Source organism: Lagopus muta, chromosome 3 (assembly GCF_023343835.1).
Source record: "Lagopus muta isolate bLagMut1 chromosome 3, bLagMut1 primary, whole genome shotgun sequence".
In the NCBI taxonomy this organism is placed as follows: Eukaryota; Metazoa; Chordata; class Aves; order Galliformes; family Phasianidae; genus Lagopus; species Lagopus muta.
The window spans coordinates 14,746,557-14,773,410 of NC_064435.1; the positions used below are offsets into that span (position 1 = coordinate 14,746,557).

Consider the following 26,854-nt stretch of genomic DNA (forward strand, 5'->3'; position numbering starts at 1 on the left):
TTTTTTCTTCTACTTTGTGCTATAGGTGTATGACTGTGACCGTCCTTTCTTATTTGATGGCTCAAAAAAAAGCAGTTTGTCTGCCGAAAATGTTGCTAGTAATTTGTAATGGTTCAGTGAAACTGCTTAGATTGTAAAGAACTGGAAGACAGATGTGTGACTTCAGAGAGGATCTGGACCTCAAATTCCAATACTTACAGGAGAGAAAATGATTACCCCAGTTATTCAAAAAGAATTACAACAAGTTATCCCCTCTGTGAAGTGCAAGCTATTTATATACGAACTAAGCTGTTCTGCACTAGAAAATTATGGTTGTGTTGCCTGATAAATACACTTGGCTGAAGCTGGAAATGGAAACAGGCTTTTTGCCTCAGTTTCTTTCTAAATGTCACTGCATAATGTGATCTGCTATATGCCAGCAAGAGTGCACATAACAGTCACAAGCTTGCTTTTTAAAGTACCATCTGGAATGCATGTGTCTGAGCAGAGCCAGAGCAAAATTCAGTGAAGTACTGATTGTAGCATACAAATCAAACAGGAGGCTTCTTCTCTTGTCATGTTTTAGGAAAAAAGAATGGAGGGGAGGAAGATGAGTTACACTCTGAGGTCAGGATACTCACAGTATTTTCCAATCTGGGTGAAAAGTGTAAACAAACATTTGAAATTGAGAAAAATTGCTTCTTCCAAAAAATTGATTTTCATAACAACTGAAGTGAAAAAAGTTACTCTTGAAAAGTGATTTACTTATATCATAAACATTTGAAGCAGTCATGAAGAGAACTCATTTGTGCCCTTTAAAACAAGAAGAACAGTGGATATAATTCAATGGACATGAGTTGCAATACACTGTATTTTAGTCTTCTTTGTTCACTGTACTATAATTACATTCATTTTTTAGTTGAATACCTGAAAATTACGTGGAAGTTTAAAAAGTTGACTTGCACATGAAGTGCATTTATCTCAAACATTTTTATATCGCACAGTTTACCTTAATTTTGGCCTATGCGAAGAAACTGTCTTGATTTTAATTTTGTTGGAAGAAAGCAATCTTGGCAGTCAAAGGAGAAAAGTATCTTAAACAGCTTGGAAAAAAATAAGCTATATTAATTCAGGCTGATGCCATTTTATAACATATTCAAAAATAATTTTCAGGACAAGATTATAGACTGATCTTCACAGTGGTCATATACTGCCATAAGAAACAGATGTGATGATTCAAATCCTTCAGATTTAAACTGAGCTGAATTTAGGCTATAAAATCCCTGGGATTTGCATATACATGCTTCTTTGAAGTATCCATTTTTAAAGCCCGATAATAACTAAGTATGGAAAGACTAAAAACTAAACTTTGGATGAGCTGCAAAATCTGACTGCAGAGAGTCATCTGGAAAGGTCTGAACATATATGCTAGTTTTATGATTTAAATGGATGATATGTGCTACCCAAAACTTAACATCAAACATCTTAGATTTATTTTTAAAAAATATGTTTTTAGAGAGACGTTATTGATTGCTTAAGCAGTTTAGAGGACGGAAAGAAAAAAAAACCCACAAAACTGGAGACCTGTTTCTTCAGTATTTTATGAATAAAGTGGGCAGTTATTAAGGAAATTGTAATGTCAAAAAAAAATCCCCAAACCATAATTATTTCCCATAGTTAATTTCTGTTATCAATCAAATGTAGTTTGTTGTTTTCTTCTAGACAGACGACCAGCATACACTGACCAACACTCATTAGAAAAGGAATTTTGGCCAAAAGCCACTAATATTCAGTATCTGCTGGGACAAAGAGGATAAAATGCATGCAACTTTGAAATACCGCATAAGCCAAAACAAGGATATGCTATAGACTTTCCAGTAATAATATAGGTTGAGTTATATAGAGTTTAGATTTCTAAGTAACAAAGTCATGCTTTAGCCTCATTATAGCTAGAAAACTGAAGAAGAAAAAGGCATGATTTTTCTGGTATGGCTATTTTCTTCCTCTGAATGTGTTTTTTTCTTAGCACACTCTTTAAGCTATTCCACTCCTTTAGCAGATGCTTGAATTGACACAATCCAGCGTGTCATCAGTGTTACAGCGTTTAAGAATTTCTAAACTGCGGTCCAGTAGAAGATAACCTCCTATAACCTACACACTGCCTGGTTCAGTGTCTGAACCACTAAATCAATTTGTACACAGATAGAGAAGCAAATAAAGACTGGTGGTACACCAGATGCTTTCTTGCAGGAAAACAAACAAACAAACAAAGAACACCACTTGAAACACTACAGTAGCCAGCAAACTCTAATGAGACATCATAAAAGAAAATGAATGCTATAATCTGCAAAGTTGAGACAGGAAAGAAAATCAAGGGACTTGAGTTTATGCATTTTTATGTTTTATTTGTTGATGTTATCCACTAAAAGACATTATCTGATAAATTTACAAATAGCAATATTGCTTTTTAGATCCTTGGTAGAGAGATAAGTCTTGCTATTCAATTTATTTATTTATTTTTTTGGCAGGGGGAGGGGTGAAACTGGTGCCTCATTACCTAAAATACGTATTATTTCAGAAGAGTTATTTAATACAGTTTATGTGTTTTGATTTCCTTTGGGCTGAAACCTGCTTCTTGTTCATCCAAAATGTTACTTTATGTACTCATAACAGAAGATCCTGCTCCCAAAACAGGCTCCTTATTTCCCCTCTCCTTTTGGCAGTCATGGTCTCCTGTCTGTGTTCAGCTACGGCCACAGTTCTCTGTTTTACAGATTGGCAAATCTCAAGTAAGTAAACAATTTCAAATCCTGTAGAAGTGAAACTACCGCAAAGAAAGAATCACGATGGTTTGTGCAGGTGTTCCCAAAGCTACCAACAAAGCACAGAAGCAACGCCTGCAGTGCCCCAGATACCAGAAGCATGCTACAAAGCTCAGAGAAAAAAACCTGGCGTGCTGATCTTCTTAAGAAGTAGGTCATAAAGAGGGAATGCGTGTTTCCAGTGAGAGCCATTTTTTACAGGCTAACTAAGAAGTACGCGTCGCTTTCGGGGCTTTGGTGTTTGCTGGGCAACGGCAGATGGAAAAGGCACGAGAAGCCAGGACAGCCCCCACAGAAGAGACCCAGGGTGGGACACCCAACACGGCCCCAGGCCTGCGAACAAAACCTACGCTTCGAAGGCCCCACCGCTTCCATAGCAACTGAACCCGCCCCATTTCCGCCTCCCGTCGCTCCCCGCGGCCGCCGAGGCGCCGCAGCAGAGCTCGAGGCAGTGCGCAGGCGCGCTCCGTCGCCTCAGCCGACCTCTCGTCATCCCCCCCGCCCGCCACTTTCCCGCCCGGCGGCGCGGAGCGGCGAGGCTGGGCGCACGCGCAGTTCTACTGTTCCTACTGGGCGCTCGCCCCGCGGCGGCCGTTGCTCCGCGCAGGCGCGGTGGCGGCGGCGCGGCCGGGCGCAGGGGGGCAGTTTAACAGTAAACATCCTGCCGATTTGAACGGCGGGTTTGGGCGGCAGGAAGGGCCGCGGCCGCCATCTTGTTTGTTTGAGTGAGCGGCTCGGCTGGGCTCGGAGAAGTACAGCGGGTACCCAGCCCGGCCCGGCCAGCCGCCGCGCCAGTCTCCCCCCGCCCCGGACACGGGTAAGGAGCGGCACTGGCCGCGCTCACTCCTACGGACGGCGGCTCCCTGCTGGGGCCGGGGGCGGCCGCACCGCCGCCGCGGCCTGGTGGCGGAACGGGCACGGCCCGCGGGGAGCGCGGTGTGAGGTGGGGCAGGCCGTGGCGGGCGCGGCGCGGAGCCGCGGGACTTCCGCGGGGATCAGGGGTTCGGGGTCCGGCGGCAGCGGGGTTGGGGCAGTTGTGAGTGAGGGTCCGCGGGGCTGCTGCCCTCTGAGGACTTTCTGTGGCTCTCGATGGAAGGCTTCCGCTAAGCGTAAAGCGAGGTGCTGTGTTTGTGTCGGTAACAAAGGAAGTGGGGTACGTGTTCTTCGTTGGCGTGGCACTGTGAGGGTAAAAATGGCTTTTGGTTGTATTCAGGTGCGTGGAAGAAAACACTGTAAATTTAGAAAAGTTGGCATGCAGAGCCCCGTTGTGTGAACGTGTGTTACCTCATCCTCCGTGCAACTAGGTACGTGAGAAATGGGGAAAAGTCGGAGCATTAGGATCAGGTTTGAGTTGTGAAGGTTCATTTTGCGTGTTTGATATTCTGTGGAACTTGGAAACACCACACACGCTGATCTAAAATATTTACTACAGAGGAAGCTGAGAGGAAACAAAAGAAGGAGCAAGAAGTTTGTCAGACCTACAGTAATCTGAAATTGTCAGACAAATTACTGTTGTCTGACCATCCAGGTTGCTGCTACACTACTCCAGATATGATGGTATATCCCCCAGAAGTGAGTGTAGTTGCTCAGTTGATGCGTGAGTTTAACTGTGAGGCAGAATGTTAAGAATCAAGTTTTCTTACAGTCAGATTTTTGGGTGATCTGTTGGGGAAAAAATAAAAGACTGATAAAGTCTGTTGTCTTTATTAACTAACACGTTTAAGGAGTGTGTTAATACTTGTTTGCTGCAATTGGATCATTTACTCTTTTGACTTGGAGCTGCAATTTCACTGTATGGTTTGGGATAGTTGAGGTAGGACCTAAAAACAATCTTTTCCACTGTGTAAATGGACACGCTGAATCTAAATGGTAGGACAGGATACCTGCAAGTAAAATAGAGGTGGCTGGAACAAATGAAGGAAAACCATTCCTAAGGATTGGTAACCTCAGACAATGAGGATTCTGAAAGATCTGCCATTTGAATTAGATGGTGTTAGTGGGTGCTGTTCTGGCAGTTTGATAATGTAGATGTGTGGTATATTGTGATTGGAGAACAGTGAATGCATTTCCTACGTAACAAGAGGTGTATTGTAAGCAGTTGCAGACTAGTAGTGCAACCTTTGGCATAGCAAGTTCGAATGTAAGGTGATGGAAAAAGGCAAAACCTGGAGACAAATTGAAAATGCTGTCAGGTTGGACTAGTTCAGTTTCATCTTCTGAACAATTGATTTTGTGGACATAAGAAAGTGACTTGTCATTGAACTTCCATAAAGCTGGAGGTGCCACCAAGAAATGTACTAAATATAAAAAAATGTGAGTTAACAACACAACTGTAAAGGTTATCGAAGGAAGATGAAATAATTCTGAGAGCACTGAGCCCTAAGGAGTTAGAATCATAGAATCACCATGTTGGAAAAGACCTCCAAGACCATCCAGTCCAGCCATTCACCTACCACCAATATTGCCCACTAAACCATGGCTTTCAGTACAACATCTAAATGTTTCTTGAACACCTCCAGGACAGTGACTCCACCACCTCCCTGGGCGGCCTGTGCTGGTGTCTGGCTACTCTCTTGGAGAAGTATTTCCTAACGTCCAACCTGAATCTCCCTTGGTGTGACCTGAGGCCATTCTCTCTCCTCTTACAACTGTTACCTGGGAGAAGAAGTTGATTCCCACGTCATCACAACCTCCTTTCAGGTAGTTGTAGAGAGTGACAAGGTTGCCACTGAGCCTCCTGTTCTCAAACAATCCCAATTCCATTCATTCCAGTTCCCAGCCGAGTTTGTAAAGACTGATCCTCTAATCATTTTTTTTTCAGTGCCGTGATGTGTTCAGTGTGCAAATGGAACTTGCTGGTGAGATGGCATAAATGGTTGCAGGGAAGGTGTAGGCACGTAAGGACTGTATGTTGGAGGACTGTGACATAAAAAAAGAATCAAATGGACAACTACAGGACTGAGACCTTCTGGACTTGGGAGGTGTAGGCAGCTCCAGCAGTGGCAGGTGAACCAGGCTGGGATTGGCGTCGCTTAAAGAAAGAGGAAAAAAAAAACATAAGGGGAAAAAAAAAAAGTAGAGAAGATGATAAATGGAAGTAGAACAATATCACAAAGGCAGATGAATTATAATGACTGGCTGATTTTTGAACTGTAATATGGAAGATGTCTGCTGATCAGTGGTTCACTTTGGTTCTAGAATAGCCTTGTGACAGGAACAGAAGTAGGTGATAAAACAAGACTCAACCTATGAACTTGTGTATGTAAACATGGCCTCGTAGGGTAGCAGAAAAGTGGATTTAATGGGTTAGAGTGGAGAAATTCTCATCTTCATAAAGTCTTTTTTTTAAGACTAAACTGTCAACTGTTATTTTATTACACTTCTTTCTGCGTCTGTTGAAAGATGGTGCTTAACTCTGAGTGCTTTTCAGAGTTTATATACTTATGTTTCAACACACAGAAGAATTTTAAAACTTAAAAAAGGGGTGTCCAGCAGAGAGAGGGATGTGATTGTCCCCCTCTGCTCAGCTCTTGTGGGGCCCCATCTGCAGTACTGCATCCAGACCTGGGGCCCCCAATAAAGGAAGGACGTGGAGCTCTTGGAGCGGGTCCAGAGGAGGGCCACTAAGATGATCTGAAGGCTGGAGCACCTCTCCTGTGAGGAAAGGTTGAGGGAACTGGGTTTCTCTAGCTTGAAGAAAACTCCAGGGAGACCTTATTGTGGCCTTCCAGTACTTGAATGGAGCATATGAACAGGAAGGGGGAGGGGGGGGGAATGCTTACAAGGGGGGAAACAGCTGCTTATGAGGGTGGACAGTGATAGGACAAGGAGGGAATGGTCTTAAAACTGAGACAGGGGAGGTTTAGGTTAGATATTAGGAGGAAGTTTTTCACACAGAGGGTGATGAAACACTGGAACAGGTTGCCCAAGGAGGTTGTGGATGCTCCATCCCTGGAGGCATTCAAGGCCAGGCTGGATGTGGCTCTGGGCAGCCTGGTCTGGTGGTTGGTGACCCTGCACACAGCAGGGGAGTTGAAACTAGATGGCCATTGTGGTCCTTTTCAACTCAGGCCATTCTGTGATTCATTCTATGGCTTCATAAGTTTGAATTCATGGCTAAGATGAAGTTTCGCAACTACTGACTGCCCAGCTTTCCTGTTGTTTTTTTTGAGAGGATCAGTTGCTGGGTCCTGTAGATAGGAAAATGAACTGTCTGAATGGTATTAGTATCACTTTACATATTCAGTTATTTTCTATATAAAATTGTAGACTTCCAATACTTCTGTAGAAAGAAAAATATTTAAAAATGATGGGATTGTTGAGCAAGGTTTGGGCAGAGGAACTTGAAGACAGTAATATTGACAGTAACATAACTGTCATTATGTCATTATATAACATAAGCTCATTGAAGCAAATTCAGAATGAGTTAAAATCAAGTTTAAGCTTTCTTAAAAGCTCAATTGGGCAGGGTTGGGAATTGATCCCAGCTGGTCTTGTGTGAGTACATCGTATTCTTACCTTGTTTATTTTCCTGTCTTTCTTGAAGCTGTAAGTTCTTAGGATGAGTTTTGAGGTCTTGTTCCGTAACTAGTCAATTTCAAAAGTTGACAATGATATTTTACCTTATAATCTGAAGAGCCATCAGCTACCCTTTTGCTTTTGAGGCTTCCTATTTGTTGCTTTTGCACCCAAAGACAGATGTTCTGTGTGTCTGCCTGAACGCTGTCTCTCCAAATAACCTTCTAGTGCTTTAGCGTTGATCCCAACCTTAAATTACATTGGAAAATCTTCCTCCTTTTATGCCACTTCATTAATATATACTGCCCTGTGTATTAAAGATCAAATAATAAAATAAGGAAAATATTTGAAGGAAGTAAGAGCAGCCCTTGGGGCCTGCTTTAAGCCATTGTGCTGGTGCTCTAAACAGCTACAGTTGAACTGCTGCAGCTAAGACATGCAAAGACACGTTTTGCGTAGCTGATAGAAGCAAGGTATTACAGTACAGCAGGTCGGCTGGAATTTCCAAGTGGCAGAGACTCCTTGCTGTGACATGGGAAGATAGTGCTGCTTTGAACAGAAGTATTATTTGTTATCAGGAGTGCATTTTAAAGTGCTTTAAATGATTGGTACTCTGATGCTCGTGGTTTCTCTTGATGTGTTTTGCTGCGGTGAGGCTTTAGTAATGGGTGAAAAGAAACAGCCTCTGTCAGAAGTTAGTTATATTGGATTCATACTTGCTTCAGAAGTTTCTACTTACCGTACACGTGCAGTATATTCTTCCTGCCTGCAAGATGACTGAGCTGTAGGTTTGAACCATAATTCTGGTACTGAGAGGAGTCAAACCTAAGAAGCAGTGCAAGCAGATTGGCTTTTGTGGTGTAATGGTTTTCAGCCTCTGTTCTTTGATTTAATTACTAATAGAGCATACGTTTTAAAGCCCATTCCCATACGTTAAGTCCCCTTATGGGTGAGTACTTTGACTTGGGCTGTCAGTTCTTTGAAAGACAGAGGTTATTAGCAATTTCTGATTCAAGAAGTCAAAGCAAAAACCCCTCATCTTTGTGGTATAACTGACCTCCTCATTTATAGGGGCAACTTGCTTCCCCTCCAAATCTTAACTATTTGTGTTCTGCTAGCATTATCACTTCAAATCCTGGCCAGCAGTGATAAGTTGGTCTTCTCATTAGTCCTAAAAGTACGTTCCATGTTTGACAGGAAATCTTCAGTATGTTTTCAGGCTTACGTTTAATGGTATGTTTGAAGTTCTGTCATGCCCATGTTACATATTTTAATGATTGCAATGTATTAGTGAATAATTACACCAAACTCTGTGAATCAATGTATGCTCTTCTCCAACTGTTGGAAGGCCTTGTTAAGTGTGTGTTTGCATTCCTCTGCTCTTCCTCCTTGCATTTGTGGGTAACTTACGCTTGCTGCTCAGGGTAGTGCAACTCCAGTTACTAAAATGCTGTGCTACAAAGTTATGTCTCTGTGTATTCAAAATCATAGCATCATAGGGTTGTAGAATGGCCTGGGCTGAAAAGGACCTCAAAGATCATCTAGTTTCAATCCCCCTGCTATGTGCAGGGTTGCCAGCCACCAGACCAGGCTGCCCAGAGCCACATCCAGCCTGGCTTTTAGTGCCAAAAAGTATTATGAGACATTTGAAACTGTGTGAGGGACTGAATTGTCCAGTGGCCTTTGAGGCAGCATGAAGTTTTCCAAAAGCCAGTGGGAGGAAGAGGGAAAGAAAGCTCTTATTGACCAAGGACACTTCCAAAGTGATTGTGTTTTGATTCCGAGAAAAAACTTGCTCATTTCCAGCTTGGCGCAGCGCTGTTCTTAAACCCACACAGTCTCAACACACAGAAATAAGCAACTTTGACTTTTGTTAATTGGCAGCTGTTATCACTGACACCTCTCTTCTGAAGTCATAACAGAAATTGTAATGCTTGCTGTGTACTGTGTTAGCTCAAGCTGAACGTGGCCTTTATTCTCTTTACATCTCATGTACTCTGTCCATTCTTAGCTATGGACAGCTGGTGGCCAGCCTGTTTATCAGACAGATAATTTTGATAATTGTTTGGACAACAGAAGAGTTTCCATTTTGTATTTAATGCAGCAGAAATTCAGGGCTCAAATGATTGACATTTACTTTCAGGAATCTATTCCTAGATATGCAGTTTTTCATTTATTACCTGCATATGCAGAGGTTGACCTTGCTTCCACTGAGCCAAGTGCTTTTTATGAGCATACACCATAAATACCAACAACTCTGCTGTGAAACTTGTTTCTTTTACCTGCAAGCTGATTGCAGTCACTGAGCTGTTGTCTTGGTGAGAATTTCTCTCTGGCTATCGTGTTTACCAAGGCTTGTGTTTCACTGTGATCCTTGTTTGCTTTAAGTTGTGTTGGTACGCGTTTGGAAAACATGTTTTTATTAGTTAGAAATTGATGTTCCTTGTGTTGCCAAAACAAAACTGCCCCTACTTACTGCAGTGTTGGTGCTCAAAAAGCCTCAGTTGTGCTTGCTGCATTTCATCTGTTTCACCATTTCTTCCCCCCTGCCCCGATACGAGTAGTGCTGGAAAAGAAGCTGTATGTGGAGAATCTTCTACCTCTTCGAAGCAAAGTTACTTCTAGCTTGCAGTTAAACTCAATCAGATGCTTGCTTCTGCAGGTATTAGCAGCTTTATGTCACAAGACCTCATGGTGTCCTGCTTCCCCATGGCTTTCTATGCTGGCGTCTTTATCAGCAGTAAGGAGATACTTGTTAGATAAGTAGAAAACAGGTAGCTGCTAGGTAAGAGGAAGGAAGTCTTACTTTCTGATGGGGGAGGAAGAAGAAAGTGAAACTTTCAGGAAATTTGGAGTGATGCAGTTAGTTTCCTCATCCCTTGCATGAAAAATATGAAATATTACTAAGAGGATTCTGAGATGGATAGCAGTCTGCTCAGAAATAGAGAGTTATACTTTCTGTTCTAAGAAAACATGGAGCAGTCTGCAGAGTTGACCACTGTATTTTAGAATGCCCTGTGTTTTGCTGAAACAGCATATAGTGTAGTAGCAGCTGCTGAGAAAGCTGGACCAGAAAGAAATGGAAGAGGTGGAAGACCACTGTGGCTAAGGAAACGGGTACACGTCTGTTTTCATTCTGACAGTTTGGTACTGTTGTCAACTTTTGTTAAATGTATGCAAGGATTTTTTTCCTTGAGTGGTAAACATTTTAAATTTATGTGAATGGTTTTAGTCTGTGGAAGGAGCACTGATTGATCACCGTTCTTCCTGCTTCATATTTTCTTTGCACAAAGTTAGGTATTACATAACCCACACCTGTAAGTGTTTTGTACAAAATTTTGATCTTAATGAATGAGAAGCAAACATAAGGAGTATGTTTGTGAGGATGTTACTCATCAAGAATTCTTTCCTTCTATTTGCCTTCCTCTTTACAGATCTGCTCTTCGATTTAGACATCTGGGACCATGTTCTATGCTCACTTTGTCCTGAGCAAGCGTGGGCCGCTGGCCAAAATATGGCTGGCGGCCCACTGGGATAAGAAGCTAACCAAAGCCCATGTTTTTGAATGTAATCTAGAGAGCAGCGTGGAGAGTATCATTTCACCAAAGGTATCTATTTTACACTGATGTAATGTTATCTTGTACTGAAAAGAAATTGTTTGTGCAGGTGGTAGCTGCTATTTGGGTTGCTTAGAATTGCTGTTCTAAAGCATGAAAAGGCCTTTTCAGGTGTGAAGTACTCTTTTGAATGATTCTGAAGATGACTTTCTTGTCAGTTTTCTAATACTAGAGTATCGTGCAGTTTAGTTAGAAAATGTTTTGTTTTGCATAAATGGAGAACTTGTATCTTGATATGTCGTGCATGATATAGAAGCAGATGTTTGCAAAAGAGGAAGCCTGAATTTGTGTGCAGAGTTATCTTTTAAAGACCTTTGTGCTTTCAGAGTTGTTGGTACTGGAAGCTGCAGAAATAATATTTGAGATATTGTTTATGCTTGTGACCAAAGTACAAAACAGGTCTTTTATCAGCAGCAAAAAGAAGAGAAGACTTAGAATAGCTTGTAATGTCACTGTTTCTGTGAAGATAGGTTCATTCAATAACAATGTTACAGGGTAAGGTAGAAGCCTTGCTTTTGAACCTTTTGGTTTTTCGCTTGTTAATGGAAAGAAAACTGGGACAAACTTGGAAGAATGTAACAGCTGTACAGTTAGTGTGAAACTAGGGGGAATTTTGAGGAACTTGTGTTAATGTCTTTTTCTCCTCTGCTGCTCATAAAAATGAAAATACCCGTTCAGGAACTGGTGCACTGATTTGGTTATAAATTCTGTCCCTTAAGAGTAAGAAAGTCCCTATATAAAAAAGAAGGAAATTTTATTTTTCATTTCTTTTGATTGAATCAAACCAAACAGTGTCGCAGTAATGCTAATCTGGATTTTGGAACAGCTGCCATTATGAAGCAAAGATACCTATAATACAATTACAGAGATGCTTACTGTTCTAGTACAAAGTCATTTCCTTCAGTGCCAGCCCTGGAAGGATTTGGAGAGGATAATGTTTGTGGACTCAGCTGAGAGCTCATTTCAGAAAAAGGAGGAACTGCTGGGCACTCTTTCATACGTTTAACTTTGTGTAAGACTTTCATCAGTTGCTGTGATGTGAGTTAATGTATGCAGTTTTGTATTCATAAAGTTTGAAGGTAGACATTTAAGGTTTAATCTTGCTTCACACAAGTCACCTGTGCTTTCAGACTAAAACATTTAAGAAGAATCCTCTGGAGATATCCTGTGACTCCTTCAGTGCATGAAGTACTCAATTACACAGCAAAACATTCAGGTTGAAGAGGAGAGAAATTGAACCTAACTTTAATATGACAGTGTTTGTTTATGAGCATCTTTTGTCTTCCACTGTTCTACTTTCCTCTGTAACTGAAGGACAGATGATGGAGAGGTAGCACAGCACTGTCTTTAACCACACTTCAGCCTTAATCACATTATAATTTGTGGCTGTCCAAAGTTTGATTAAGCGACAGAGGTGTCAGAAAAGGATATGGGGAATTGGATTTTGTCTTGATGTCCTTTTTTTTTTTCTTTTTTTCCCAGTGTTTGGAAATTCCTTAAGTGAGATTCTCACCAATTTACAATTTACCTACATTTTCCAACTTATCCTAGACTAACATACAGAGTATCATCTGAAACTGTAAACTTTTCATTTTTTATTTGTTTAGAATTTTCTACTGATCTTTATCTTTATTTGGAATATTTGATATTACTGAAAAACTCATACAAAGCTGGCAAATCTAATCATAGGGAAAAGGTAAGGCTACACCTGAATCACTGATTGTACAATCTTCTTTTAGGTGAAGATGGCACTTCGAACTTCAGGACATCTCTTATTAGGCGTTGTCAGAATCTACCACAGGAAAGCAAAATACCTCCTTGCAGATTGTAATGAGGCCTTCATTAAGATTAAGATGGCTTTTCGTCCAGGTACCTATCTTTGTCCAAGTGCTTCTGAAGTTTTATAACCCTTTTTAAGGTGATATGAAGTTCTACTTCCTGTTTGTGACAGAATAACTACTTAAAGTTGTATAGGATAATTACAGGATAAGTTATTTTCCTTAGTGTTGCTTCAAGCTGGCTATGTGAATGAGTTGTATGATGAATTATTTTTTTGATTGAATTCTGAACAAAATCTTTTCCTATTGGGGCTGATTGAGTAAAACAGTCTCAAAAAGTGGCGTGCTGACTTGAAACAATTTGAGGCACTTGTCTCTGTTCTCAGTTTACTTTGCAGCTTAACCATTCTGGTGTTCTTGTTTGCTCTGAGAATTGCTTACATGTTTTACCAGCTAACAGCTACAAATAATGAATTGCCCTGCAAGCAGGGCTAAGTTTCTTAGCTGCTAGCCAAGGACTATGACAAGTAAACTTGTGGAGTCGTGCTTGTTCCTGGTACACTATGGATGGTGATTCTCTGATTATCCATTGTGGAGGGGAACAGAGTTGGCAGTGTTTCTGAAGTATCAGTACCTCAGAATGGCCTGTGTGGGTCAGAAGGCAGAACATGGAGCTCAGATCTCCCACTGGTTACAGAAGAAATTGAATCTGCATTTTCCCTGCAGGTGTCCTGACCTCTAAGCTTTTGAATTAAACAGGGGCAGTGTTACTACTGGCTGTACATAGTATTAGGTTACTACTTACTGCTGGTTCTGTTTTTTCTGTGATGATGCCCATTGAATAGCAGATAAAGTATCTCAGGAGGATTAAAAAAGACAACAACCAAACTGATGTGATTTAGATCATCTGGCTGTTTTCAGTGCAGAAGCAGAAGATTTGTGTGGGTGGTTCAAGTACTGTGCTTGGATTTCAGAAGTTAATTGAATTGACTACATGACCAGAAGCAGAGTAGTTACTGTGTTGTCACTGCTTAGCACAAACCACGTGTAGAACTGTGTATCTCATCTGGAGCATCTTGATCAAACAATTTCCTACCAGGTACCTGCATTAACAGATACCTGTGCAATATTCTGGTGACATAAAATGCTTGCACTAGCTGCATGGCTCAGCACTGTGCTACACAAACATTTAGTGACCCAAAGCTTGCAGTTCTTGCAGGGTTATACAGTATGACAGCTTGATAAGTAGGTGTTTTGTTGTTAGCCTGAATCTCAATGCTAACACTATCTAAAATTTCTTCATATGTGTTTAGCATGGTTTGAGCTCAACAATTGGAAGACAATAAGTTTATGAAGGTACAGCTTCGGTGAAAACACAGGGAAAAATGCTGTCCTTGAAAGGAATGGGAACTCATGCCTGAGTGTTTTTCTCTGCAGGGGTTGTCGATTTGCCTGAGGAAAACAGAGAGGCTGCTTACAATGCTATTACCCTACCTGAGGAGTTCCATGATTTTGACCAACCACTTCCTGATCTAGAGTAAGTTGATGCTTTTCTTATAACTTCTTAATGAGTTATCTGTAAACATGGCAAGTATACAGCTTGAAGACTTCTTAGCTTTTAAGAAATAGGGGGGTTACGAAGGCTACTGTTTTATGTATTATTTGTAATGGAATTTCTGGGATGTGGCTTGCTTTAATAAACAGTCTATTTGGTTTGTACTTAGTTTGGATTATGTAGTAAATTTCAGTTGGGGAAAAAAAAAAGCTTTTCTAAGAAAAGTGCCTTAACACACAGCTGAGTATTAACTGAATACATTTACTAGGTACGTTTTTTTTATAACTGTATTAATAGCTCTCAGAGTTAAAAGGGAGCAGTGCTGTTTTTAGTTATTAAATTGGCCTTAAAATTAGTGGCCCTGCATAACAAGGCTGAAAGAGAGGACTGATACATTCTCCAGAAGATGACACAACTTGAGTTGAAGGTTTTATCCTTTAATAGTCTCAGTGCTTCAAGTAGGACATTCTGTTCTGTGTTTGTCATCCACTTTTTCATTTATTTAAATGTGTAGTGAACTGCTTAGGAATTCCATGTTTATCTGTGGATTTGTTTGTTTATTTTTTAATGGAGATGTTAATAATTGCCTTTTGTTTGTTTAAGTGATATTGATGTGGCCCAGCAGTTCAGTTTGAACCAGAGTAGAGTGGAAGAAATTACAATGAGAGAAGAAGTAGGCAACATCAGTATCCTCCAGGATAATGACTTTGGTAAAATCTTGTGTATTATGTTGTTTGTAAACTAGTTTTGATAACTGTGAAGTTGTAGTCTTGCAATTACTGGAGAATTTTCCTGCTAAAGTGCAAAAACAAAGTAGATCAAACAGGATGTGTTTCCATATGTTTAGTTTTTATGTTCTTGAGTTTTTCCAGGAAGTCTGCCCTCTGTTACTCAGCATGCTCCTAGCTGCTTACCTAAAGCTGAAGAATGTTCTGTCACATTAATTAGTGAAATACTGTATCAATTTTAGTATGATATGATATGAAGAAGTCAATTGTCACTTGAATTCTAGGCATGTTTTCAGTCAAAAAATGCTAGGAGCTTTCTAAAGCTGGAGCAGTTGGTGGTGACAGGTTTGCTGATGCTCCTTTCAGTGTGTGCTCAAGGATGGTGGTCTAAGATTTGAATCAAAACCTGAAAATATTTGGAAAATATTTACCTTTGGGTAGTGAAAATGAAATAATATCCATAATTTAAAGATCTTATTGAAAGTGTAGTCTGAGCTTTGTTTGTTTATTTGATATCAGTTTGGTGTCTGTACGTGCAACTCGGTCTCCAGGCATAGGATATAACTTTTTGAGTAGTCTTTGAATATAAGATCCTGCTAAAATCTGTTTCAAAAAGGTTTAAAGTGGAGATGTTTTTTCTTGTAATTGTTTGAACAGTATTTTTGCTGTTAGTATTGATGAGCATTATTTAAGGCCACAAAAATTATTCAAGTGATAAAACATCTCTGCTATGAGGACAGGCTGAGAGAGCTGGGGCTGTTCAGCCTGGAGAAGAGAAAGCTTCAGGGAAACCTTATAGCAGCCTTTCAGTGTGTAGAGGGGTGGGCTGTGAGGAAGAAGGCAGGATCTGGTGTGATAGGACAAGGGGAAATGGTCTCAGGCTAAAAGAGAGAAGATTTAAATTGGACAGAAGAAAAAGTTTTATAAAATAAGGGTAGTGAAGCACTGGAAAAAGTTGCTAAGAGATGGTGTGGATGCTCCATCCCTGGTGACATTGAAGGGCAGGCTGGGCAGCTCTCTGAGCACCCTGCTGTAGCTGTAGGTGTCCCTGTTCATTGCAGGGCAGATGGACCAGATGGCCTTTAAAGGTCCTTTCAACTCAAATGATTCTACGATTTCTTCTATTTTGCCTATCAACTCTGAAATTAAAGTAACTCTGAAAATGTTTGTTTCAATATATATTGTGCACTTTATGAAAAATTACAGGATGAAAATGATGAAAAGGTGTGGTCTTACCAGTGAGCCTTCCTAGATGGGTTAGCTAGGTCCCTTGCATACCGGTTCTTCTGCATTTACAGCTGTGAAATCATTTATGCAGGTGACTTTGGGATGGATGATCGTGAGATGATGAGAGAAGGTAGTGCATTTGAAGATGACATGCTAGTGAGCACCAGTGCTTCCAATCTCTTACTGGAACCTGAACAGAGCACCAGTCACCTTAATGAGAAAGCTAATCACCTGGAGTATGAAGACCAGTACAAAGATGATAATTTTGGAGAAGGAAATGATGGTGGAATATTGGGTATGTTTGAGAAATGAAAATATTTTTCCTCTATCCTATGTTGTACCTTAATACTTTTGGGGGGAGGAGGTTGTTTACTGTGTTATTTGGATCCTCTTAAGTTGTGCTTTCAGCAGTACAATTCTCCTTTATGTGTGCTGTAGCAGCACAGACAATGCATTCCAGGTGAACTGTATGTTTTTAAATGAAGTAAAATTGAGTCATCCAGAGCTTCCCCATTCTGTAAAGCATGAAACATTCTTTAGAGAACAATATACAAACAATATACAACTCTGACTTCTTCCAGTGCTTTGGTTCATATGTTACAAGTTATATTAAATGCTTCCACTTGAAGTACTAAGAAGCATAGCAAGGTGCAAGTATGTGGCAGGTGTATTGTAATAAAGTTTATCTCTGTGTTGTGAGTTGGAGCTGAATTGCCTTGAAATGTGCCTTTCTCTACGATCTCCTAAATTTGTCTATACTTCATTATAAATTTGTTTGCACTTCGTGAATTTGCGGAGACAAAAGGGATGATGTTTTCATACGGTCGTTTCAGATGACAAACTCCTCAGTAATAATGATGGTGGTATTTTTGATGACCCACCTGCACTCTCAGAAGGTGGAGTAATGATGCCAGAGCAACCTCCCCATGACGATATGGATGATGATGATAATGTGTCAAGTGAGTATGATCTAAGGCTAGAACTTGAATTGTTTTTACCAGTTTAATTAAGAATCTAATTCCTTAGAAGTATGTTGAGCTGAGTGTATGTATGAAATGTGTTGGACCATTTTAAGATGTGGAGGGAGAGGATGGAAAGTGTATCACTGTTTTTATTTTGATATTATAGTGCACTGTATTTGTTCTTGCTGACAGTGGGTGGACCAGACAGCCCAGACTCAGTAGATCCAGTTGAACCATTGCCAACCATGACTGATCAGACAACTCTTGTTCCCAATGAAGAAGAAGCTTTTGCTCTGGAGCCTATTGACATAACTGGTAAGTAAAGTGTTTGGAAGTATTTTCTTTGGATCATTCAGAGCCCACCTTAGTATGATGGAGTAGAAATGAATGACTCTACTACTCAATTGAGAAGGAAACCAAGGCCTGAGTGCTGAATTCATTTTATCTTAATTTTGGCCTTTTAGTGTTTCTGGACAGGTCACTTGTCTTAGTAATCCTGGAGGACACTGGTTTGTAACTTCTGAGGAATGCGTGGAGTTAAAAAGCCACAGTGAATTGGAAAAGACCTTATCATGTCTTCGGCTGTATTGCAGTATCTGTACTGCACCAGCACTGTCACTATGGTATTTTTGATGGCCAAGAGTGACTGTCTAAGTTGTGAATGCTGCTTAGAGAAGGAGTGGTCTTTTTTTCTAGTGCAGTTGTTATGAATCACCGATCCCAGCAGATAAATCTCTTTATTTGAAGCTCTAGTAAATAGAGAAAAAGACAGAATTTCATTAATGCAAGACGCTTGCTTGAAGTGGTGTTGCATTTGGCTCGGTATGAACAGATCCCTGCTTTAACTTAAGCATCACTTAAAAAAAAAATAATAATAATAAAATAAAATTAAATTAAAAAATGAAAAAAATCTTTTAAAAAAAAAAAAAAAAATAGTAGTTTGTCCTGTATTTGTAACCCTGGACTGATTCACTGCTTGACCAGTCAGTGAGCCGTGGCACTGCCCTCTGGTGGTAAGCTAGCAACAGAGGTCCTTAGCTCATCGGCTGGGACCAGCAAAGACAGCATTTTCCAGAGCTTCAGGGTCTGCTGCCAGGGGCCAGGCTGTAAACCATTTACAGTAAAGCCTTCTAGAACAGGATGAGAGGTACAGGTATGATAACCACCCGTATTAATATTACCAAAGGTCACATAGGGCTTAAGGAAAGAAAAAAACAACAAACCTTGTTACAGTACTTTGGCTTTTTGGCCAGTGGGACCTTACATCTCAGGGATTTGCTCATGAACACCAGCCATACAAACCATGAGGGAGGAGGCATATGCAGCTAAGGATATTGGCAGTTATAAGAAAGGTTCAATTACACTATGAGTGTAACAGAAGAATTTGTAGGCTGTGGGACTGTATTTGTAGTCAGTAACACTTGTTATAGTGCTTTTAGGTTTTCATACCTTCTAGGGCTGACATTTCCTTATTCTTGTGGCTGCATTATATGTGGTCAAGTGAGGCTTATAGAAAATCTGTAAGATTTCTACTACAATTTATCTTGATGAGCTCACCTGCTTTTAAAAATTTTTAAAAATTTTTTAATTTTAAAAAATCTCAACAGTCAAGGAAACCAAAGCAAAGAGGAAGAGAAAGCTCATTGTGGACAGTGTGAAAGAGTTGGATAGCAAGACCATTCGAGCCCAGTTAAGTGATTACTCTGATATTGTTACAACGCTGGACTTGGCACCCCCTACGAAGAAACTGATGATGTGGAAAGAAACTGGAGGAGTTGAGAAGCTTTTCTCTCTGCCTGCACAGCCTCTGTGGAATAACAGGCTACTGAAGGTAATGCTTTTGTACAAATTAATTTTTATATCAGGTGTGTTCAGGGTTGTGCCTCACTGGTAAACACCAGTATTTGAGTTACAATCTAATTGTAATTCATCAGTTTTCTTCTTGGTTTTGCTATTTTTTTTTTTTTTTAAGAAAGACTTACTAGAAATGACATGAAATACCAATGCTTATTTATCAGTTACAAAATTTTTCTTGTTTATAAACGTTGGAGAGGAGATTAAGGAGGAAGGAAAGATGGCACGTGATTGCTTTATGTGACGTAAGACATTGAGAGCTGCAATAGTGAGTAGTTTAACCTTTCTCCTATAGCTCTTTACTCGTTGTCTAACACCCCTGGTTCCAGAAGACCTAAGAAAGAGGAGGAAAGGTGGAGAAGCTGACAACCTTGATGAGTTCCTTAAAGACTTTGAAAACCCAGAGGTGCCCAGAGAGGAACAGCAACAGCAGCAGCAGCAACAGCAGCGGGATGTCATTGGTTTGTTTGTCATTGGTCGTTTGGTCAAAGATGCTCTGCTTTCCTTCAGAGCTTGCTTCTTTCCTTTGTTCTTAATGTTAAGTTCCTAAATATAATGAAGTACTTTAATTGCTTGCTTAGCTTTTTATACAGTCCCTGACTTAAAACAGCTTTTTTTTCTAGAAATAGAAGACAGATTTGGTTTGATCCAGTGGAATAAGTGGGTATTGAATTGGTTTGTATACACATCTGTGCCAGATAGTTGCAGAAGCTATGCAATCTGTTAGGATACTTCATTCTAAATAGCAGATTTTACCTAGATATGTCAGTACTACTTGAAATTACATTACTGGAACTGCTTTTATTATGGAATATAGATGAACCAATTCTGGAAGAACCAAGTCGTTTACAAGAGTCAATGATGGAAGGCAGCAGGACCAACCTGGACGAATCTGTTATGCCACCTCCACCTCCACAAACTGGTGTTAAACGCAAACTGCAGCAAGTGGAACCAGAACCAGTGTTACCTGTAAGAATTATTGTGATTTTTTTTTTTTTTTTTTTCTTTTAGTTTTAATCAGAAGTGGGAAGTATCTTTGAGCAGAATGTGACACAGATTTGAGGTACTGACTTTCTTTGCTATGAAGATACAGTGGAGTAGTAGCAGAATCTCTAAGAGTTTATGGGGTTTTTCTGAAAAGTTTGTGTAAGCTTTCTCCTGAAGTCTAATCGAGTAGGAACCGATGGTGTTTCATCCAAAGAAAGTCTTCAATGAATAAATTACGTCAAGACCTTCTGCTGTGGCAAGTGCATCTTAGAAAGGTCTGTGTGAGCTGCACATATTCTACCTTTTGAAAGATATTCCTGGTGGTTCACTGTTAGCAGTTCAGACAAGATCTATCAGGAGAGTTTTCTCCTCTGGGTTATGGGTAGGCTGTTTCGTATCTACCCCTTCTATAAAAACTGTGCTGCACTATGAACTCAAACCATATTTTTTAAGGGGGAGAAGAAAAGTGCAAAATTGAAGTTACACTCTTCCTGAATGCTGACCTGGTGAGAAGGAGCAGTCCTAGATTGCGCAGTGTTTCTCACGTCCGTGAACTTGTTATCCCACTTCTCATGGGATTACAGGTTACTCACTGTTGAATGATGCAGATGTTACATGGTCTTATAAAAAGCAGAGCACTGGATGAAATTGGTCTCAACTGTGCTGAAGTAGATAATGTGTTTTGGGGTAACTTGGACTATGCCAACAAGATCAGGTCTCTAGGTAAACATACCTTTGAGGTACCTGCTGTGTGATGCTCTCATATAGAAGTAAATGCTTAGAAATTTTACAGAGTGCCTCGTTCTTAGTTCTGTCCTGCTTGTGTTGCAAGGGACAACACTTTGATATGCTGAAGGTGTCTTATTGACTGAGATAGTTTGTTCATGTAGTACTGTGTCCAGTTACGTGTGCTGATCCAAGAAATGAGGTCAGTAGTTTTGCTGGGAAGCCTTTTTTCTTAGTGGTGCCATGACTTTTGTTTGAGCAGAGTGTGAAGGATGAAAAATGCAGGTGTGGAGAGCAAACGGACAAAAACATTACCGATCATTTTTCAACACTTCTTATAAATGGCTAAGAGAAGAGTTAGAGAGACTTGGATGTTGTGAAACTGTTTTGTAGTGTCGGCATTCTGTTGTGAAAGCACCAGTAAAGTGATTCTCTGTTTATCTGTTCCTGTGTATTCTTTAAGCATCCACCATCACAACAGCTGGAAATACCACCAGTAGAAATGCCTCCAGAGGAGCCGCAGAACATCTGTCAGCTAATACCAGAGCTAGAACTTCTACCAGAAAAAGAGAAGGAGAAGGAAAAAGAGAAAGAGGAGGAGGAAGAGGAGGAGGTAAGAGCAGAGCTCTTAAACCAAACCAAACAAAACAAAAAAGCTATGTAAAAAGGGTTTGTTTCCCTGGCACTGGTCAGTTTTGTTTTCAAGAAAGGTTAACTTTTTATCTGGGAAAAGTTAAACTTTAGAAATGTAGCTGTTGCATGACCATTTTACAAATCACATCTGCGTTCTCTTGGGAGTTAGAGGACACTTCTCTTGAGGTTTGATTTAAGCCAGTCTCTCTGAATTTTGATGCTTTATGTAAGAAGTTTTGGACTTTGATTTTCTTAGTACTGCAGCAAGTTGTTGCTGTTTGCAGTCAAATGTTGCTTTATAGAAGTACAATCAAAACTAAGAAATACATCTTGACTTAATTTTGAGAAATGAAAGAAAAAATTGTCCAGGTGGTGTTTTCTGCTCAATTTGAAATACCTGATTTAAGACTGGAAACAAAGATACTTGCATGTGTTGCTTTCATGGTGATTTTTATAATTGCAGGCTTTGAAATATAGCTTTCATTTTAAAAGCCATATGCAGTACATCTTCTGTAAATAAGCACTGTTCTGAGTGCTTCATTGGACATGGTCCTCTCTAACAACACAGCTCCCTTCTGCAGCTTTTAGCAACCTGTTTTCCTTTTTCAGTAACTCCATTTCCACACTGGAATGAGAATGTCAGCGTTGAATAAAGTTGACAAAATAAAAGAATTGTTGATACTATGTTTAGATTAGATAAGTCTTCTTTCATTAAGCCATCCTGAGTGAAATTCTTTGCATTGCTAGTTGCCAGCATGACGTTTTGAGGTACAGTCATAGTGGCATGCAGCCTTACTAAGATACATCAGCTTAAGCATTTATCTTTCTCTGTCCCATTTCCTACTGTCCTGGCTGTACCCTGAGGGCCAGGTTGTCCATACCTGCTTAGATGGTGTCTGTCTTGGCAAAAAGAAAAAGCTGTACTGATATGTAGAAATACCTCTTGTCAAAGTTGGTGCACGAGAACATCTGTGGTTTTGTAAATGAGAGTCTGGCTACTTGCAGGAAGAAGATGGCACAGGGGGTGATCAGGATCAAGAAGAACGGAGATGGAACAAGAGGACTCAACAAATGCTTCATGGGCTTCAGGTACACATTATCATCTGCTTTATCTTGAAGTAGCTTTATTGTATCCACTGGCACTGTTGACCTGAGGTGAAAGTTTAAGTAAAAACTTTATTGTCAGAAGATACAGAGTTAAAATATCAGCTCTATCACAGGGAGGACATAGTCTTGTAACTGACTAAATCATAATGTAACTGCCATGTTTTTCAAATGACATTTGAAACAAAACATTTGAAACAAAACTTTTCACTTACGTGTTTTCCAGCCACACTCTGTACACAAGTAAGATTCCCAGAAATGCAGTTTCTAAAATAACTGAGTTTGTGTTCTTGCAATGAAACCTTAGCACCCCCTGACTTTGAGCTCTGTAAGAACAGGCAAACATCGTCAAGGTTCAGGAACGAAACTGTTTTGTGGGATGTTTGCTCCTAGATGGACAAGTCTGAAATCTTCTGTGCTACGATAAGCTGAATGTGCAGCAACTGGGGGAATATGACCTTGACTGTAGTGCAGCATTACGTTTCAGCAGGTGGCTTCAGACTGCTATTGTCAGTCTGCACAACAGATAATCTTCTGTAGAATGGATTCTTGCTTGCTAGAACTGAAGGGCTTTTTCTGATAAGAAAATTGAATACCTCTAGTATATATTTGAAGTTGAGTGCAAACTTGCGTCTGCTTGCATGTAGGTCTACCTTTTGCTTTTAAGTCTGGTTTGTGGTTCCTACCCATTTCCTCCCTTAATTATTTTGGCAACTTTGGAGATTGCGGTTTCACTGGAGTGTCAATCCTATCCCTCTAAGCTGGCTTTGTTTTCCAAAGTCATCTTTCTTGGGGTGAAATTAGTCTCCATCTGCTGATAAAAGCTCATTGTCACTATTGTGTCTCTGAGGTTCTGTTATAGTTGTAGGGGTTTTTTTTGTGTTTTTTTCTAAAGTTGCTAATTTTTCAGTCAAGTAAGATTTAGTGGTAATTTCTGTTTTCTCAGAAATACGTGCTCAAGCAAAAACTTTAAATTTCTGGAGCATGAGCATGTGACATTGAAGACTAATGTGAATGAAGTCAGGTTTTTTTGCTTGCCTGCAAGAATTCCACAAGCTTAAGATTGTTTTAAACTGTTTATATGGATTAAGTCTGATAGGCAGCGAGGCAGCACACTATCACTTCCCCAGTGAGATGGGGGATGATATCAAAAAGCTAAAAACAAGGAAGTTTATGGTTTGATGTAAAGATGGAGTAGCAGGTGAAGTGTAGTTGATTGCACAACCGAAGCAAAATAGGGAACTCGTTCACTGCTTCCCACCAGCAGGCAGATGGTCAGCTGTTTTCCAGTGTAGTAACGCAGTAACTCGAGACACGTCCCACACTCCCTTCCTTTCCCCTTATCCCCTAGATTTAATTCAGCATGAATGTATGGCATAGAGCATTAGCTGATACTCCATATCAGTTGGGGTCAGCTGTTGTGGCTTTGGCTACTTTTAATATCTTATGCATTTCCCAGCTTTCTTGCTTTGGGGGAAGCATGAGAAACACAAGGCCTCGATGCTGCGCAAGCACTGCTTAGCAGCAGCTGAATCATTGGTGCTTTATCAACCTGTTTTGATCACAAATTCAAGACGTGGCACCAGATGAGCTGCTATGAAGAAAATTCATTCTGTCCCAGCTAAAACCAGCTGTCAATTTAAAATCATTTTTAAAGTGTACAGATGTTTAGTTGGTAATGTTCCTTATTTTTTTTCCTCTGTTTAATCATGGATTTCTTACAAGAGCTTCAGAATTTGCCTTGGGCCACATCTAGCTTTGTTTGATTGTTTCCTCCGTGTGCCCAAAAAAGGATCAGACTGGATAGCTGAAACATTAAATCTGTAATGAGACACAAAGTTAGGACCTGCTTAATATGAAGTAATTTCATTTGGCCAGCTTAGTATCTTTTCATCTCATAGATATTCCAAAGTAGATGGCTCTGTTTTAAATTGAAGATGTTAGTAGTTGTTCTAGGCAGCAAACAAATGTATTTCCCTGTGTCCTTTATATTCTGGCCAAGACTTTAAAAAAAAAAAAAAAAAAAAAAAAAACCCCAAACATAAACAGCTTTTGGATACTTTCTTTCAGACAAAGAGGATTTTTAGAAATAAACAGGCTTTCACCCAGGGAAAATGATGCCTCTTCACAGAACCTGAGCTCCTGAATTACCTTTTGAAACAACAGTTCATGATTCTGTTTGGTGTTATTTTCATTCTGAGAAATACAAATAGAAAATAGTTGTTCTGTAGTTTAAAAAAAAAAAATAAGCCACTGGCTGCTGCTATCCAAAGGCTTTGTGTAATACTGTGGTGCTTCTGCAATATGTGGCCTCAAAACTGTTGGTTTTCTGTTTATTTCACCCATTTTGGGGCTCTTAGCGGGTTTCATTTAGATAAGATCCATGTGCAATTTATACACATGTTGTAGTGTCCCTGCCCAGCATTGTGTCACAGTCCTTCCCGGCATCCCTCAGATGATAACAAACAGAATCTTGCCAATTGCTATTCATGCTTGTATGTGTTTTGTAAATGTGCCTTATGGATGTTTGTGTTTTTCAGAGAGCTCTTGCTAAGACTGGAGCAGAATCCATCAGTTTGCTTGAGCTGTGCAGAAATACAAATAGAAAACAAGCAGCTGCAAAATTCTACAGTTTCCTGGTACTTAAAAAGCAGCAAGCTATCGAGCTGACACAGGAGGAGCCTTACAGTGACATCATAGCGACCCCCGGTCCCAGATTCCACATTATTTGAATGGTCAGACGCAGCAGAGCTAGTGTTTGTTCACTAGTGCGTACGTGTATTGCCCCTTCTGTAGGGCCCTCAAGACCATCGCAGCAAACTTAGATTTTATTGTCTGTATAAAGTCCTCGTTGGGTTTTCTGGGGGGTTACCTGGGTTTTGTATTTTAAATCGACCACTTAAATTTTTAGTGAAACTGCTGGGGTGGGAGGCTTGAGTTCCAGCTGCAGAAACCAGGCAGCTCAAGGACCCGGATGAAGATTGTGCTAAGAATGCAGAGCAGATGTGTGCAATATTGGTGCATGTAATGTTTGAGTATCATGACAATGTCTTACTATCATTTGACTTGTTAATCCAGTAGTGATATTTTAAAACCTCTACAAGTAAACCTGAATGGCCAACCTATCGTCTGGTTAAAAACTTTGCCAAACTTGTCTAAAATGTTCGGTCTGCTTCTCATAGTTGTGGTTTTTTCCCCTTCCTTAGATCTCTGTGCATACTGTGGGTCTTACAGCTGCCAATATGAAAGGTAGTGCCTGATACGTCAGCTTGCTTTGTCACTGCATTTTTGCAGTCAGATTTTTGTAGCCCTTGATGCTAAGGGGAAACGGGTGTCTGTGGAAAGCCCTTCCTGGGGGTGACACCATTGCATACATGAAAGGACTGAACGTGTGTTAAGCATTTTAGATGAAACGTAACTTTCTACTTATCACCTCATTGCGGTCCACTACTGTTAATGGCTAATTACTGTTAATAAGCATCAAGTGAAAACTCTAGCCATTTCATTTAAACCTTCCAAGATATCAAAGTACTTTAGGTTTGTTAGAGCTGTATATAAACTCCAGACTTTTTAAAACAAACTTCTAGATTGTAAATTATCTGATTTTTATGAAGCAGGCTTACAAGGGTAAGGATAAAAAGTTGAACAGATTGCCTCTGTAGAGGTATGGCATTCAGATACCACCTGTACTGAAAGGGCAACAAGCTTGAATATACAGTGTGAACGGGCATAATTCTGCTTAATTGTGTAGCGTATTAATGACTCTTTGGATATATTTATGGTTTTAGTATTGATTTTCCAGTAATGCACACTCCTGTGTTCCAAACATTTTATCAGATTTGCAAGAGAAGTCCCATTTGGTTTTACATACAAACAATGAAGCTTTACTGTGAGATCAAGTAGTACCAGAAATTATGTGAATATATTGATTATGGAAACCTGTCTTAACTTTTTTTAGGGCAAAATTATTCACACTGAAGGTTCTGGTTTTAATGTGGGCACTTTGTGGTATAATTTAGGGACTGAAATTTCAGTGTATACAGAAGTGTAAAATTATGTGAATGTTTAAAAAAAAAATAATCTGCGACTCCATGATGATCATGTTTTAATAATCCTTGGAAAAGTTAATTGTATAAAATTACTGCAGCTTTATTTTCAACATGATGTGCCTGTAAAACCATGGTTTTCCCCTTTGTAAAAAAGAAACATTGTAGATAACTTGAATGTTTAATTATAGAACAGGTCATTCGTTTCTCGTTACACTTTTTAGTCTGGTTTTGTTGCTTTTCAAGGATGATATTCTTGAAACTAGTTGATGCTGTTATGTATAACTTTTCTAATAAAAGTTGTGTTATAAGCTGTGA

At 39.9% G+C, this 26,854-nt stretch overlaps 1 protein-coding gene across 3 annotated transcripts; it reads left to right on the forward strand.

The window, feature by feature from the left end:
- Nucleotides 1-3,420: 3,420 nt before the first annotated feature.
- On the forward strand, nucleotides 3,421-26,854 carry RAD21 (RAD21 cohesin complex component). Of its 3 annotated transcripts, XM_048940450.1 has the most exons (15): nucleotides 3,421-3,618; nucleotides 4,015-4,105; nucleotides 10,754-10,927; nucleotides 12,676-12,805; nucleotides 14,152-14,251; nucleotides 14,873-14,979; nucleotides 16,316-16,519; nucleotides 17,058-17,183; nucleotides 17,379-17,501; nucleotides 18,794-19,017; nucleotides 19,336-19,501; nucleotides 19,858-20,009; nucleotides 21,217-21,366; nucleotides 22,392-22,475; nucleotides 25,031-26,854. In XM_048940450.1, the coding sequence occupies exons 3-15, from the start codon at nucleotides 10,784-10,786 to the stop codon at nucleotides 25,220-25,222; spliced, it is 1,902 nt and encodes a 633-aa protein (XP_048796407.1). In that variant the 5' UTR covers nucleotides 3,421-3,618; nucleotides 4,015-4,105; nucleotides 10,754-10,783; the 3' UTR covers nucleotides 25,223-26,854. The 3 variants fall into 3 exon arrangements, with proteins under 3 accessions (XP_048796407.1, XP_048796406.1, XP_048796408.1); XM_048940449.1 differs by lacking the exon at nucleotides 4,015-4,105 and having other exon boundaries at nucleotides 3,422-3,618; XM_048940451.1 differs by lacking the exons at nucleotides 3,421-3,618; nucleotides 4,015-4,105 and adding an exon at nucleotides 5,321-5,501.